Genomic DNA, 14,235 nt, shown 5'->3' on the forward strand with positions numbered 1-14,235 from the left:
TTCCTTGAGAGGCCTTCTGGCCATGTTAAGTCCTGGCCTCCAGCCCAGCTCCTAACCAGAGCCCGGTTCAGTCATCGGGAGGACGTCGCCGGCTTCTGCCCAAGAGCCAGGACCGGAGGAGCCCCGGGAACGGAGCTGCCATTCTCCCGGGCTCCGTCCTGATCCTGCGTGTAGTAGCTCGTTCAGCAGAGGCCCGTGGGCTCCAGGGGCGGAGCCGTGGAGCAGGCGCTGGCTTCCCTCAGGGACCCCCCACGCCGGCTGTGCTGCAGAGCGGCCGGAGAGGCTGTACGTACACCCCTTCCGAGGTAGACAGCCTGCCTTCCAAACACTCACCGTGTCCTTCCCATCTCCAGGCCACAGAGAGGAGGAGGAGGGGTGCTTGATGGGGACGAGCAGGCTGGGCCCAGACTTCAGACTTGGTTGGAACCACCTTGTGGAACATCTGTGCGGCCACAGCACATAAAAATGTTTTCGTCTGGCAGCCACTTTTATAAGGATGTAATAATATATGCATTGCAAAAATAGTCCTATTTTTGGTGGGTCAGCATTTCCAGCAAGCTGACCCTGACCAGGTGTGGAGGGAGTCAGCAGGGGTGTGGGCAAGGGGGCCGTGGAAATGTCTGTGTTGCAAGACCTCTGCCTGCACCCCAGCCCTTGTCTTCCTTCCCCTCCCCGGTCCCTGCTAGGCCTTTCCTTGGGCTCAGATCCCCTGCTACGAGCTTAGGGACTTCTTGTGCCCTTTAGGGGAGACCAGGCCTCCTCACTTTGCCCCTCCCTGTCCCCCCTGCTCCCACACCCACCCCAGACCTGTCTTACCTTTGGACAATCAGTAGTTTGATCCTGGAGCCCAAGAGGTTGGGCTGATGTGACTTTACTTACCCTGATGGCCCAGAGCCCTTTGCCAACAGCTCTGACCCCATTGGGGTGCCTGGCTGGTGTAGTCGGTTCCGCGTTCAGCTCTTGGTTTCGGTTCAGGTGGTGGGACCGAGCCCCCGTCTGGCTCTGTGCTCAGCCCGGAGCCTGCTCCAGATTCGCCCTCCTGCTGCCCATCCCACTTCTATGCATTGCGCACACACTCGCTCTCTTTCTCGCGTAAATAAATCTTTAAAGAATTAATTAAAATAACATAAAGTGGGCCCCTCCACAAGCTCAGCCTGAGATTGCCAGGAGTCCACCCCCTGCTCGGGACTGGGGAGGGTGAGACTCAGACTCTGTGGGAGGACAAGACTCGGGGGGGTCGGGCCCGTCGGGCTTCTCCCTGCCCAGCCGCGCTCCAAGCTGCCCTCTGGCCCAAAGAACCTTTTCCGTGTCAGGGAAGGGAGCACACGGTCCTGAGTGGCTCAGTCCCTCAGTTGGTGAAGCGTCTGCCTTCGGCTCAACTCGTGATCCCTGGGGTCCTGGGAGTGAGTCCCGCAGGATGGAGCCCTGCATCGGGCTCCCTGCTGGGGGGGGGGGGTCTGCTTCTCTCTCCCCCCTGCCTGCTGCTCCGCCTACTTGTGCGCTCACCCTGCACACGCTCGCTTGCTCTCGCTCCCATTCTCTGCCAAACAAATCTTTCTTAAATATTTTTTTAAATGGGTAGATGGGGCAGCCCCGGTGGTGCAGTGGTTTAGCGCCGCCTGAAGCCTGGGGTGTGATCCTGGAGATCCGGGATCGAGTCCCATGTCAGGCTTCCTGCATGGAGCCTGCTTCTCCCTCTGCCTGTGTCTGTGCCGCTCTTTCTGAATAAATAAATAAATAAATCTTTTAAAAAAAAAAAGGGTAGATGGATCACCATCCTTCCTGAGTGTGCTCCCAATGTCCCTTCAGCATGCACAAACTCCAGTTGTCCTGACAGTAGTATTTTGGCTGAGGGCAAATGTTCCAGCAAATGCTATGGGGTGGCCCAGGGGGGTGGGTATTTAGGAAACCTGGAAAGAGGGGGAGTAGCTAGCACATCTCCGTTCAGGAGCAGTCTGACTTCTATTTTGTCAGGACCTGTGTAGTCTTCTGAGGATCAAGACTCCCCGGGATCGCTGGCCCAGGGGTGCTGGGGGCAGGGCAGATACTCCGTTCTTGCCCATTCTTGGGGTCAGGGCATTCGGACTTTCTAGTGCATGAACTCCAGCTTTGCCCATGGGTCTCTAAAACTCCGGCACCGGAAACTGAATCCAGCCTTGCTGATGTGGCCGGGCCCAGACCTTCCTGAGTGTTGGAGCCCCGCGGCTGCAGCGCCATCACGTGGTCGGGCCAGGCCCTGCCCCGACGGGGACACCGGGAACCCACCTGTAACCCGAAGTTGTGTGAAAGCTCTTGTGGCTGCTTGTCACAATCTCACTGAGCTTGAAATCCTCCCAAAACCATGCGTCTCTTCACGGGACCGGGCTCCCATTTTATACTTGGCGAGGTTCATGTTTGAGGTGGAGAATGTGACTTGCACTCTCCCCAGCCAACTGGGCGGAAGAGCAAACGTGCTGTGGTCCGGGCAGATACCGTGACATCCTCGAGCTTTCATTCCCTTGGGTTGGAAACAGAGTTCTTCTAGGGACTGAACAGAGTAGGTGAGTCTGCACCTGGCAGCTGCTGTGTCCCGGGCCAGCCCACGGCCCTGGCTTCCGATCATCTGGACCCTTGGTGCTGTCACCAGGATGCTTGTAAGGCGCTCTCAGCTGTGCCTTCTTTAAGCCCGGGCAGGCAGGCTGGCTCAGGGCCAGGCAGGAGGCCTGCGGGATGCCGGGGAGGCCGCCCCTGGGAACCTGCCAGTGGCGTGAGCTCCCTGGAGGGATTCTTGCAGAACTTGGTCACGGTGAGCCCATGTGTGGATTCCTAGATTTGAGAGAGCTGGTTTAGATGTGCCAACAGATGATTTTTTAAATTTTTATTTATTTATCCACTAGAGATACAGAGGCAGAGACACAGGCAGAGGGAAAAGCAGGCTCCCTGTGGGGAGCCCAATGCAGGACTCGATCCCAGGACCCCGGGATCACGCCCTGAGCCAAAAGCAGGTGCTCAACCACTGAGCCACGCAGGGGTCCCACCAACAGATGATTTTTAACAGTCTCATCAAAAATGGTGTGGATCAGTGTCAGACTCGTGTCTTCCTTGTTTCACGAAGGTAGGGCCAGCCCCTGCGTGTGCTGACTGGTCAGGGATGGCTGTTTCCCAGGATGGGGCTGGCCTCACTCACTCCGGGAACCTGATTAGTTCAAGTGACATGGGTCTCTCCTACCATCTGCTTGCCCAGTTGTGGCTTCATCTTGCTCTTAACTGGGTCTTTTCTACCATTTCTGGCCTCGAGATCATTCTCCCCAATACAGAAGTCAAAATAGGTGAGAAGCAGCAAAGCCTCTGGGCTCCGAGCACACCACCGTCCAGGTCTCCAGCCCCAGAGCCCCCCCCCCCCCCCCCCCCCCCCCGCCGCCCCAACCTTCCCGCGTTTTCTCCACTCGCCTGAGTCCATCCTGAGCTCTGGCTGCCCCGATGACACGCTCTGATCTTTTCATCCTGTCCCGGCCTCCACGTCTTCAACCACTGTCCATTCCGTGACCGAGATGCTCAGCACCCTCTGGGGCACCCCGCGAGCTGTGGACACGGGGACCTCTCCTGGAGGAATCGGCCTCATGGGAGACGGGGGTTCTCGTGCGGGAGCGCCCAGGTCACGAAGCCCCGGCCCCACCTGCTGCCGCCTCTAATAGCTGTAACGGTAACGATTATCCGGTCAGAATGGACCCCGCGAGGCTCGATCGCTGGGTCCCCCCCAGGACCCCACTCGGTCACAGTCTAGGAACCTGGGTCCCGACGGCCGGCCCCGCCACCAGTCCGTGCGTCCCCTCAGCCCGGCTCCGGGCTGCTGGTCCCTCCCTCCGAAGCTGCCGCCGCAGGGCCATCAAAGCACAGAGGAGGCTCCCCCACAGGGGACGCGGACAGCCGGAGCCCGTGCCCGGCCGGGTGGTCCTCTGCTGGCCGAGCTGCGTGGACCAAAGCTGAGGCCCCCCCGCGGGGGTGCCACCCGGAGCAGCCGGCTCTGCGCGGCCCGGGCTCGTTCTCAGGAGCGCGCGGGCCTCTGACGCCGAGGGACCCTCTGATCTCTTGCAGATGGAGAAGGACGAGACCGTGAGCGACTGCTCCCCGCACATAGCCAACATCGGGCGCCTGGTGGAGGTGAGTGCGCCCCGGGCTCCTCCCCGCGGGGCAGCCCCAGCTGCGCGAGTGTTGCTCGGGCCTTGCCTCCCCAAGCCCGCGGGCTGGCAGGTGCCCCAGCTCAGCCAGGACGCACCCGTTGGGGCCCTTGGCCGCACTCTGTACTGGTCGGGGGACCAAGGGGTGGAGGCGTGGCACAGACACGGGGAACTTGCCAGTGGTGTGAGCTCCCTGGAGGCCCATCGGTGTTGGCCGCTGGTCCCCGAGTGTTGGCTTCTCAAGCCCGAAGCCTGGGAAGCGCCTGGGGGCCGGCCTGGCTGTGGCGCGGTCCTGCACCTCCCCCCTGTGGTGGCGGCGGGGACTGCAGGGGTGAGCGGCCGGTGGGGAGGGTGGGCCTGGGGCCTCCCGTTGGCCGCCCTGACCTGACCGACCTCCCTTCCAGGACATGGAAAATAAAATCAGAAGTACGCTGAATGAGATCTACTTTGGAAAAACAAAGGACATCGTCAACGGGCTGAGGTAACGTACCCACAGCACAGGCTTCACGACCAAAAGACGTGGGTTTGAATCCTAGGCGTGCTGCACGAGGTGGCACCGGCCTCGGGTCGTCCTGGCTCCTGCCTGCTGTTGTGTTTGCTGGGGGCGCTCACGTGGAGCCCATCGGTGCCCTCGGGACCGCGAGGGAGTGCAGCCTGTCGGGCGGCCTGCTCTGCTCTGGAGCCCCCGGGGCTCTGGTGGCCGTGACCCTGTCCTGGGCTGCCCCCCCCCCTCTGGTGCCCTCGGTTCTGCCGCGCTGGCCCAAAAGAAGGCGGAAAGGGTTCTCTGGGCCGTCGAAGTCTGGGGGGACAAGGCAGGAGATGCAACCGTGGGACGAGCACTGGCCTTGGGGTCAGAAAACTGAGAGCTCCTGCAGGTGCTGTGCAACCCTCGGCCGGTGGCTTCTTTCCGTGGGCCTCCCCCAGCCCGGGGAGCAGGTGGGGTAGCCTCTGCCCTCAGCTTCAGTCCCCAGGGCCCCATTCCATGTGTCAGGCTCTGCTTTGGGGCCGACAGCAGAGGCAGGGAGCCGCTCCGGGGGCTGCCCTGACTTGTGGATTCACCCAGGAGACAGATTCCTGGTCTCCTGCTTGTATGGTTTGAAATAGCGAGGAGCCCCCTGGATCTGCATCTCTCCCATTTCCACCTGCCGGTGGGGAACTCAGTCTGGCCCCTGGCGGGTTCTGTTCCTCCTCTGGCAACATCGCTGTCCTCTGGTCACCTGGGGCCCACGCTCCGTCCCGCAGACACGCTCCTGGCAGGGGGGTGGTGGCCGGGCCCCCTCCAGCCTCAAGCTCAGCGGCTCCCCCTCTGTGCTGCGCCCCGGAGCGCAGGGCCCTTGGACACGGCTCTGCCTTCTACCCCGCACGCCCCTGCGTCTCCAGCAGTCATGTCGTGCTCCTAGGTGCGTGTCCCTCCCTCCCGCCGCACTCATCTCTGACCACTCTCTGTAGATCTGTTGACGTAATCCCCGACCACCCCAAGTTTCAGCAGCTGCAGAGGGAGCTTTCCCAAGTGCTGACCCAGCGCCAGATCCACATCCAGCCTGATAACTAAGCCGACGCAGGTACCCTGCCTGAGAGGCGTGAGCACCCTCCCCACTAAACAGGACTCACCAACCCGCCGCCACCCCCGGACCAGCTGTGGCTGCGCGGTCCTCTAAACCACCACTAACCCCCGTGTCGGCTCACGGCTGTGGGCGGCCGCGGTAACACGTAGAGTCGGCCCCGTGTAACCCAGACCCGTATCACGTGTGTGCTGTGTGTGTGTCTTGCACTCTAGGCAGGGGTGGGTGTGGGGCAGAGACGGGGCTTGGCCCTGGCTCTGGAGGAAGCCCAGTCTGGGGATTAACCCTGCGTCTCCAGCAGAAGCCGCCTGTCTGCACCGCTCTGGTCTCAGAGCCGGGGTCTGGGCACAGCCTTCGCTCGGCCGCATGCCCCAGGGCAGCCTCCCCGAGCCCCCTCTCTGTGCACCAGAGCCTCTGGCCTCCCCACCAAGCATCCCAGAGGCCAGATGAGCCTTCTCCATGGGAAATGGACAGTTTGGGGCCGTGGCTTGTGAAAGGGGTGTGTGGCCCCGAGCCGGAGGCTAGAGCACAGAGCGGAGGCCAGAATCCCCCCGGCTGGGCTTGCTGCACCCCCAGACCGGTTGCTGCTGGAGCTGCTTGGACCGGCATAACCTTCTGCCCCTAACAAGCTGCGGCCGTCCTCTTAAACGCCTCACACTGACGGAAAGGAGCAAGTGTTGCTTGTTGACCACAGCTGTGAACCCCGACTTGAGCCCATGACAGATACAGATGGGGGAAAGCCCGCGTCCTGGGAGAGGAGGGAAACTTTTAATCCAAGGCACTCAGAAGCCCTCAGGGCAGGGCTAAGGGATTTCTGCCCAGACCAGGGACTGGCCACTGGAGGCCTGACCCAGAAGAGGCCCAGCAGGATTTCGGGGGAGCGGGGGGCATTGATGCAACCAGGCTCCTCTGTGTTCATGGGACTCCAGTGTGTCTGGGCCTCTGAGTGCCACCCTCACGCCTTGCGCTGGGACATCCCATTCCCATCGCAGCGAGAGGAAACCTTCTTAAGGCGTGCCGTGGTACTGCCGGCGTCTTCCCCAGCCTCTCAGCTTTTGTTGGGGGTGGGGTGGGGTGTAAAGTCTTCTAGAGCCCTGCCCTGGGTCAGTCCCTTGGCCACCCCCTGGAAGATTTCCAGCATAGAGCCCCCCCCCCCCCCCAGCAGCGGGCAGCCGGGCTCTCCGTGGGTCCAGGACACGTCCTCCTTCCCACTCTGAGCCACCAGTTCCTCTGGGCATTGATTGGACATTGCTTGGCAGTGACCTTTCCAGGCTGTGTCCCCCAAATTATATCTCCAGGCCATTCTGAGCCCAGTCTCCCGTGCCTTACCTAATCTCCCTCTGGTTCTAACTCTGGAACTTTCTCCCTTGTGGAGGTTGAGGACAGGGCCCAGGCCAGGCCTGGTGTGCTTGGCTGCTCCTTCCCAGAAGAGCCAGCACCCACGCAGGCCGGGGAACCGTGCGAGCTGTCGCTTCCTCCCCCCGGAAGCTTTTCCAGAAGCACATGGTGGGCCAAGAACCGAAGCCCGGGGCCACCAGGGCTGCCGTCTGACGCTTCCCTTTGCTACCGCTGAGCCGGGGCAGCCCAGGATGCTTGTTCAGAAACATTCCACCGAAAACCATGGCACTTCTCCTGAGAGTTTTTTAGTGGTTTACGGATCAGCTTATCTGTGCCACCCTCAGACTTGGGAGGCCACGTGCCATGATTTTTCTGGGATTCAGTAGCCAGAGCTCAGTTTGGGATGTTCTTGGTTCTCCCAGTTCTGGAAGTCGAGGATTCTTTTCTGCCCCGTCTTCCGGCCTTTTCACGGCCGATGCATTTCAAGCCTGAGATTCCTACGGGCCGCAGTGTCCACAGCTTTCCTGCCAGGCAGCCTGCACCCTTCCGTCACTGCTTCAAAACTGTTGAAAAGTTTATAAGAAGTTTAGCAACTTCTTGGTCAACACGTTGGGTCAGTTTGACAGAGCGACCTTTCAGGCCCTTGGAGGGGGGGCACTTCCCTGAGCCTCAGTTTCCTCGTCCGTGGATTGGGGACACCAGGAGGCCCCCCAGGATCTTTGAGGGGAATGAGAGCTGTGTGGGAAGCACTGTGTGCGCCGCCCGGCCTTTGCAGAGCTTAGCGGCCGCTTGCTCCGGTGCAGAGCTTAACGCCCGTGCGCAGGTGCACCGGTCCACACGGCCCCACAAATCCAGGATCGGACAGCAGGGACCCAGGGCCTCTCGTCTCCGTCCCATGCTGCCTCCTGAAATCCAGGCTGAGGGAGCTTCTCGGCCAAGTTCAGCTGACGGTGCCGCACAGCAGCAGGCTGCCCGCGCCTGCCCTTTGGGGCTCAGATGTCCAGAGGTTCTTAAGCGTTCGCTGCACCCTGCACCCTGCACTTGGGGGGTGAGCCGCGGGCCGCCTCTGCCGGGCAGGGGGGCGGTGAGGGGAGGCTCCCCGGCAGGGCCCCTGAAGCACGAGGGGCTCGGCTGCGTTGCTCTCGAAGCCCCGGAGCCACCCTCTGGCTCAGGCTGACTTGGGACCCGCGCCCGGAGGAGTGGATGGGGTTCGGTGACCCCAGGCGGGCCGTGCACGGAGGCCCGCGCCTCTCCAGCGCCCCCAGCCGACGTCAGCCCGGCGGCCCCACGGTCACCCGAGGAGGCAGCGTGACCCGGCCCTCGGGCCGCCGCTCCCCGCCACGCGCACTGACGCCCTCTTTCCCCCTCCCGGCAGGTCTGTGCAGACTTTCGCAGACAAATCAAAGCAAGAAGCTCTTAAGAACGACCTGGTGGAGGCCTTGAAGAGAAAGCAGCAGTGTTAGAGCCCCGCTCCGCTCGCTCCGGACACGCCACGCGCTCGGTAGAGTCCTTTCTTAGAAAACTCGTCTTCTGCCCCCGCCCCGCCCCGCCCCCACCAGGTCCCGTAACACCGGCATCGCGACCGCACAGCGCCATCTCCCCAGAATAAAGCCCAGTAAACACCCCTGTCTCCGAGGCCTACTTCCCACCACGTTTTGCTATCAGAACTCTCCTTGTTTCCAGAGCCCGTGTGCTTTTGTTTGCCCCAGCCCCCCCCGCCTCCCCTCCCTCCCCCCCTTTTTGTTACATTGGTGTAAAAAATGTAAAACAAAAAAATTTTATGAACTAACTGTGGTGTGTGAAAGAGAAGAAAAACTGGAAATCTGATTCCACGTGTGTTTGGGAGTTGCTTGGGGTTGGGGCCGGGGGGACAGGGGACAGCTCCCGGAGAAAGGAGGTGGCCCTCAGCGTCGTCCTGCACAGACTGGCCCCTGTCCCACGGAGCCCACGTGGTGGGGGCGCGGAGTGGGGCCTGCTGACCGTCTGCTCTTCTGGCCAGGTGCTTTTCTGTCAATTTTTATGGAATGCAAAAGGAGTTTTTTGTTTTATTTTGTTTTTTTGTAAAGCTTAAAAAAAGAAAATCTACATCTTATACTTGAGCTTCCATACTTAAAAAAAAAAAAAAAGAAAAAAAGAACAAAAAAATAAATAAACAAACTGGGACGCAGTTAGCACCGGCCTTGTGTTCTCTCTCACCTCGCCGGCGTGCGTGGCCTGGGGAGGGCTGGCCCCGGGTGGTGGCAGAGGGGGGACCCCCACGGTGGGCGAGAAGAGGGGCCCTTGCGGGGCCCAGGGCTGCTGCTCTGCTCCCCAGCCCACGCGCCCGGAAGAGCTGGGCACCCCACGTCCTGTCACCCTGGGTATGGCCTCCCCCACCCTCACCCCTACTTTCATCCCCGCAGACCCCCGCTGTGTGTGGGACTCCGCGGTCCCTGCTCTCCTGCTGACACCAGGCAGCTGGGGGGCCAGTTCGGGGGTCCCACGCCCTGGCTGTGGGGTGAGCTCTGCACCCACTTAACACCCCTGGGGCGGGTGGTGGTCTCAGGCTCTTTCACCCCGTCACTGTGGTCTTGACAAGTCAGCCTCTGGGCCTTGCTGAGCTCCCTCTGGGGCCCCAGATTCCAAGACACACACCCCCACCCCATTCCAAACTTTGCATCACTGACTGCAGCACCACGTGGCACATCCCCTCGACCCTCAGCCACCGGAGGAAGCAGGCAGCGTGGACGGGGCCTCGCTGATGCCAGCGCCACCGCCACCCCCCAGCAGCCGCCTGAGTGCGGCCACACGGCCCTCCCCTGGCATGACCCAGGCCCAACCAGTTCAGTTCTCGCCTGACACTCTCCGACAGGAAAGAGCTGGTCCCACAGGGAAGGTTTCCTGCTCCCAAGATCCTGGCGCAGCCCCGGCCCCTGACTTTCCAGCTGCCACCCACCCGCTCACCTTCACCTTCCCTCCCGGAGCTCCCCACAGGTGCCTGCAGCTCTGCGCCAGCGAACCCTAAGGAGGCTGGAGGGAGGGCAGCTCCCCACCTGCTGGCCCGTCCGTCCTGGAATTCTCGGTGATGAAGCCTCTACAGCAAAAGCTTCCCTTTTTTTTTTTTTTTAACGATTTTATTTATTTATTTGGGAGAGAAAGAACACGAGCAGAGAGAGGGGCAGAGGAAGAGGGACAAGCAGACCACGCTGAGCGTGGAGCCCGACGCGGGGCTCCATCCCATGACCCTGAGAGCATGACCCGAGCCGAAATCAAAAGGCACCCAAGTGCCCAGAGCTCCAAGCTTTTTAAAAATAAAGTACATCTCGTTCCACTTAATGTTAAGAATTACCTATCATAGAAGTGAAAGTGTTTCATCATTATTTTCTCAATGTAACTAACATTTGTAAAACTTTCAGCCCAAAAACCAGATTACTTAATCCTACCTTGTCGGGTCGTCATTTCAGCCGGAACCTACCTGATTTGCTACAAATATTTTGAGTGAGGGCTTGTTACTGATTTTGCAATTCTCTTTTCTGCCCTTAGGAAGCAGATGATCTATTATTAAATAGATAACTTTTTAAAAAAAACGAGTTGGTGCTATTTTTGTGTCATAAAAACCTTGATTATAATTCACATCACCAACAGTCTATTCACTTTTTTAAAAGATGAAGTTCACAGCATATTTTCTATAAATTCAATTTAAAGAAATTTTCTAAAGTCTATTGAAACGTACAAAACTTTTTAATGTATTTTTAATTTTCTATAATTTTCTCTTTCAGAATACTATGTCAGGGGCACTTGGGTAGTTCAGTCAGTTAAGTGCCTGACTCTTGGTTTCGTCTCAGGTCATGACTCAGGGTTGGGAGATCGAGCCACGTCGGGCTCCCACTCAGCAGCAGCATCTGGTTGAGATTCTCTCTCCCTGCATGAGTGCACGCATGCTCTCTCAATTAAAAATCTTTTAAGATTTATTTTTGTTAAAGATTTTATTTATTTATTCATGAGAGACACAGAAAGAGAGAGGCGGAGAGACACAGGCAGAGGGAGAAGCAGGCTCCAGGCAGGGAGCCCAACATGGGACTTGATCCCAGGTCTCCTGGACCAGGCCCTGGGCCAAAGGCAGCGCTAAACCGCTGAGCCCCCCGGGCTGCCCATCAATTAAAAATCTTTATACTTCAGAGACACGTACCCCTATCACTGTTCTCTACCTTTTTTGTTTTTTTAAGATTTCTTTTTTTATTCATGAGAGACAGAGAGGCAGAGACACAGGCAGAGGGAGAAGCAGGCTCCCCGCAGGGAGCCCGACCGACTGGATCCTGGAACTCCGGGACCACAACCGGAGCCAAAGGCAGACGCTCAACCACTGAGCCACCCGGGCGCCCCTGTTCTCTATTGTGCAACCTTTAAAAAAGTTTTAAGTAATCTCTACACCCTAAGTGGGGCTTGAGCTCACAACCTCAAAATCAAGAATCCCACGCTCCACCATCTGAGCCAGTCCGGTGCCCCATCTCTGTGCAACTTTTCAACGTCAATGTCCAATTCCTGCTTCACAGAATGAAGACAGTGTCACATACGTGCAAATTTTTGACCGGTCTAGTGATGAAATTCTTCACAATTCCTCATGCACATTAGGCATTTGGGTTACCATCAAATAGTAGAAATGTTGCAAACTAGAATATAGTTTTAATTTTTTTAATTTAAATTTAGTTAACACATAATGTATTCTTGGTTTCAGAGGTAGAGGTCGGCGATTCATCGGTCTTCTAGAACACCCAGTGCTCACTCCGTCACGAGCCCTCCTCAATGTCCATCATCCAGTTACCGCATCCATCCACCCAAGATGGAATATATTCTTATACCTGTAACTTCCATGCAGATTTAGTAATCACTAACCTGTTTTTTTTTTTTTTTTTTAAAGAGTGTCCTGGAGCTAGAACTCCTACACCATACACTCCCCTGTGTCAAGTGTACACATCCGGTAGTGCTGTGATTGTGCGTCATGGGCCTGCTTCCTCCACCAGGTGGAGGGCTCCTGGAGGGACAGTCACTCTCATTCACTTACTGAGCACCTACTGTGTACTGCGGTGAGCAGGACAGAAGTCAGCCCACATTGTGGTGGGGGTAGGGTCGTGCCCACTAATAAAAATCATCTTTACGGACCACTTCTGTGCTGGGCCCAGAGATCCCAATGGGTGGCTGTGTCCTTGGGGCTGCAGGACAGATCAACAGTTCCCCCGGAGTTAACCCGAGCGGAAGGCAAGCCCCACTCCCGCCGCAGGGCTAACAGTAACCTGACCAGGTAAGCGCTGGCAAGTTGGGGCAGGGAGTCAGGTCTCAGCACCCGGCTGCCTACCCAGGGGCCTCCGCGGTCCATCCATCCAGCAACAGTGAAGGCCAAGTCCAATAGCAGAAGAGGTAGAAAGGGGAGTGAGCTGTGGGGTGCTCCCCTTTCTCCACTTTGGGGGCTGAAGGCCACATCCACGCTGTGGCTTAAACCCCAGGTTCACTGAATTAACCCAGGGGAACCCTCCTCCCCGGCTGGGAGGGTCTGGGGACACACATGCAGGACCCTTCCTGCTGCCACAGAGATCGCCACCTGCCTGCTTCCCCCACCCCACCCCCACCCCGCCAGGACTCCGGGGACACGGGGACCAGGCTCTGCGCAAGGCCAAGGCGTCTGCACTCACGGCATCTCCGTAGTTACAGGCTAGGCCTCTTTGGGGGGGCCGGCCCGGCCTCCTGCTCCCCATGAGTGTCCAGAGGGACAATCCCTCCCGGACAAGGGCGAGTGACAAGTGCGGAGCCTGGGCCTGAAACCCAAATGCAGAACGCGGCCGCACACACGAGGCGGGAGGCAGGGCCTGAGGCCGCACCTGGAGGGCAGGCCCCACCCTCTGCAGCCACCCGACCCCCTGCACACCTGGCCGGCGCCGTGGGGGTGGGGGTGGGGGTGGGGACTGGCGGACCCTCGGCCGCGGAGGACAAGCTCCTCCATTTACTTGGCCGTGACCGCGTCGTCCGCAGGGCGCTCCGGGGCCTGAGCCCTCCCAGCCGGGCCTTCCCGAAGGGGAGGGGACCGGAGCCCAGAGCCGTGAGGCGGGACACAAGGCGGGACACAGGCCGGGCACCGCAGCCGCCAGCCACCGCCTCCCGGGCCAGGGCCGCGCGCAGGGCTGTGCCGCTTGTCCCCAGCCATGGGCACGCGGGCTCCCGCCACCACGCGAGCGGGCCACCGGCGACCAGACGGGGCACAGGACGCCCCAACTGGCCCAGGCGGAGCCGGCGGGATGGGGGAGGGGGGGGACAGAGGCTCAGCCCGCCGGGGGTCGGATCGCGGGGCGGAAAGCTGCTGGGGCCCTCAAAGCCGGTTTTGCATCCTAAGTGCCCGACCCGGGATGGCCCAACCCGGCCCCACACGCAACGGGCGCTCAATGGCCGAGCCGACTCGCCCTGGCTGCCCCCCTGCACCTCAGACCCCCCCATGCTCTCCCCGTCGTGTCGTGTCCCCCCGACCCAGTCTCCCGCCGCCTCGGCCCTGCCCCACGACCCTGCCGTCAGCCTGACTTCTGGGGGCCCATCCTGGGAGCAGCCCAGACCCACAGCTCCAGGCCTGTGCACACACCTTCCCCTTCCTGACCCGCTCTGCCTCCAGGATTCTGCTCCACTGGGGGCCCCTGGGGGGCTCAGCCTGTTAAGCATCTGCCTTCAGCTCAGGTCATGATCCCAGGGTCCTGGGATAGAGCCCCACATTGGGCTCCCTGCTTGGCGGGGAGTCTGCTTCTCCCTCTGCCTCTGCTGCTCCCCCTGCCTGTGCCCATTGTCTCCTCTGTCATATAAATACACAAAATCTTTAAAAAAGGAAGGAAGGAAGGAAGGAAGGAAGGAAGGAAGGAAGGAAGGAAGGAAGGAAGGAAGGGAAAAGAAAAGGAAAAGAAAAGAAAAGAAAAGAGAAAAGAAAAGAAGGAAAGGAAAGGGGGAAAAGGGGGAAAGGAAAGGGAAAGGGAAAGGGAAAGGAGAAAAAAGAAGAGTCTGCTCCAGGGCCCTCCTCCTCCGTGAAGCCTTCCCGGTCTCCTCCGGGTCAAAGCCCTTACCCCCAGGGCCCCGCAGCCGTCTTCCCTCCTTCCCTCCGTGCTGGCAAGGACAGGAGCCGGATCCCCCCAATCCCAGCCACCCAGTGAGGCCTGGGCCTGGGCACGCTG

General features: G+C 59.6%; 1 protein-coding gene across 3 annotated transcripts in view; it reads left to right on the plus strand.

Moving 5' to 3' along the window:
• CAPZB (capping actin protein of muscle Z-line subunit beta) overlaps positions 1 to 9,182 on the plus strand; it is a 130,578-nt gene extending 121,396 nt beyond the window's left edge. The window contains exons 7-10 of one of the 3 annotated variants that reach the window (XM_038531786.1): positions 4,075 to 4,140; positions 4,562 to 4,638; positions 5,607 to 5,719; positions 8,433 to 9,182. In XM_038531786.1, coding sequence (XP_038387714.1) covers positions 4,075 to 4,140; positions 4,562 to 4,638; positions 5,607 to 5,709 — 246 coding nt within the window. In that variant the 3' untranslated portion in view covers positions 5,710 to 5,719; positions 8,433 to 9,182. Of the gene's footprint in view, positions 1 to 4,074; positions 4,141 to 4,561; positions 4,639 to 5,606; positions 5,720 to 8,432 lie in introns of those variants that run through there. The other 2 variants (XM_038531788.1, XM_038531787.1) reach the window with 2 other exon arrangements.
• Positions 9,183 to 14,235: the final 5,053 nt, after the last annotated feature.

This window comes from Canis lupus, chromosome 2 (genome assembly GCF_011100685.1).
Source record: "Canis lupus familiaris isolate Mischka breed German Shepherd chromosome 2, alternate assembly UU_Cfam_GSD_1.0, whole genome shotgun sequence".
Lineage (NCBI taxonomy): Eukaryota > Metazoa > Chordata > Mammalia > Carnivora > Canidae > Canis > Canis lupus.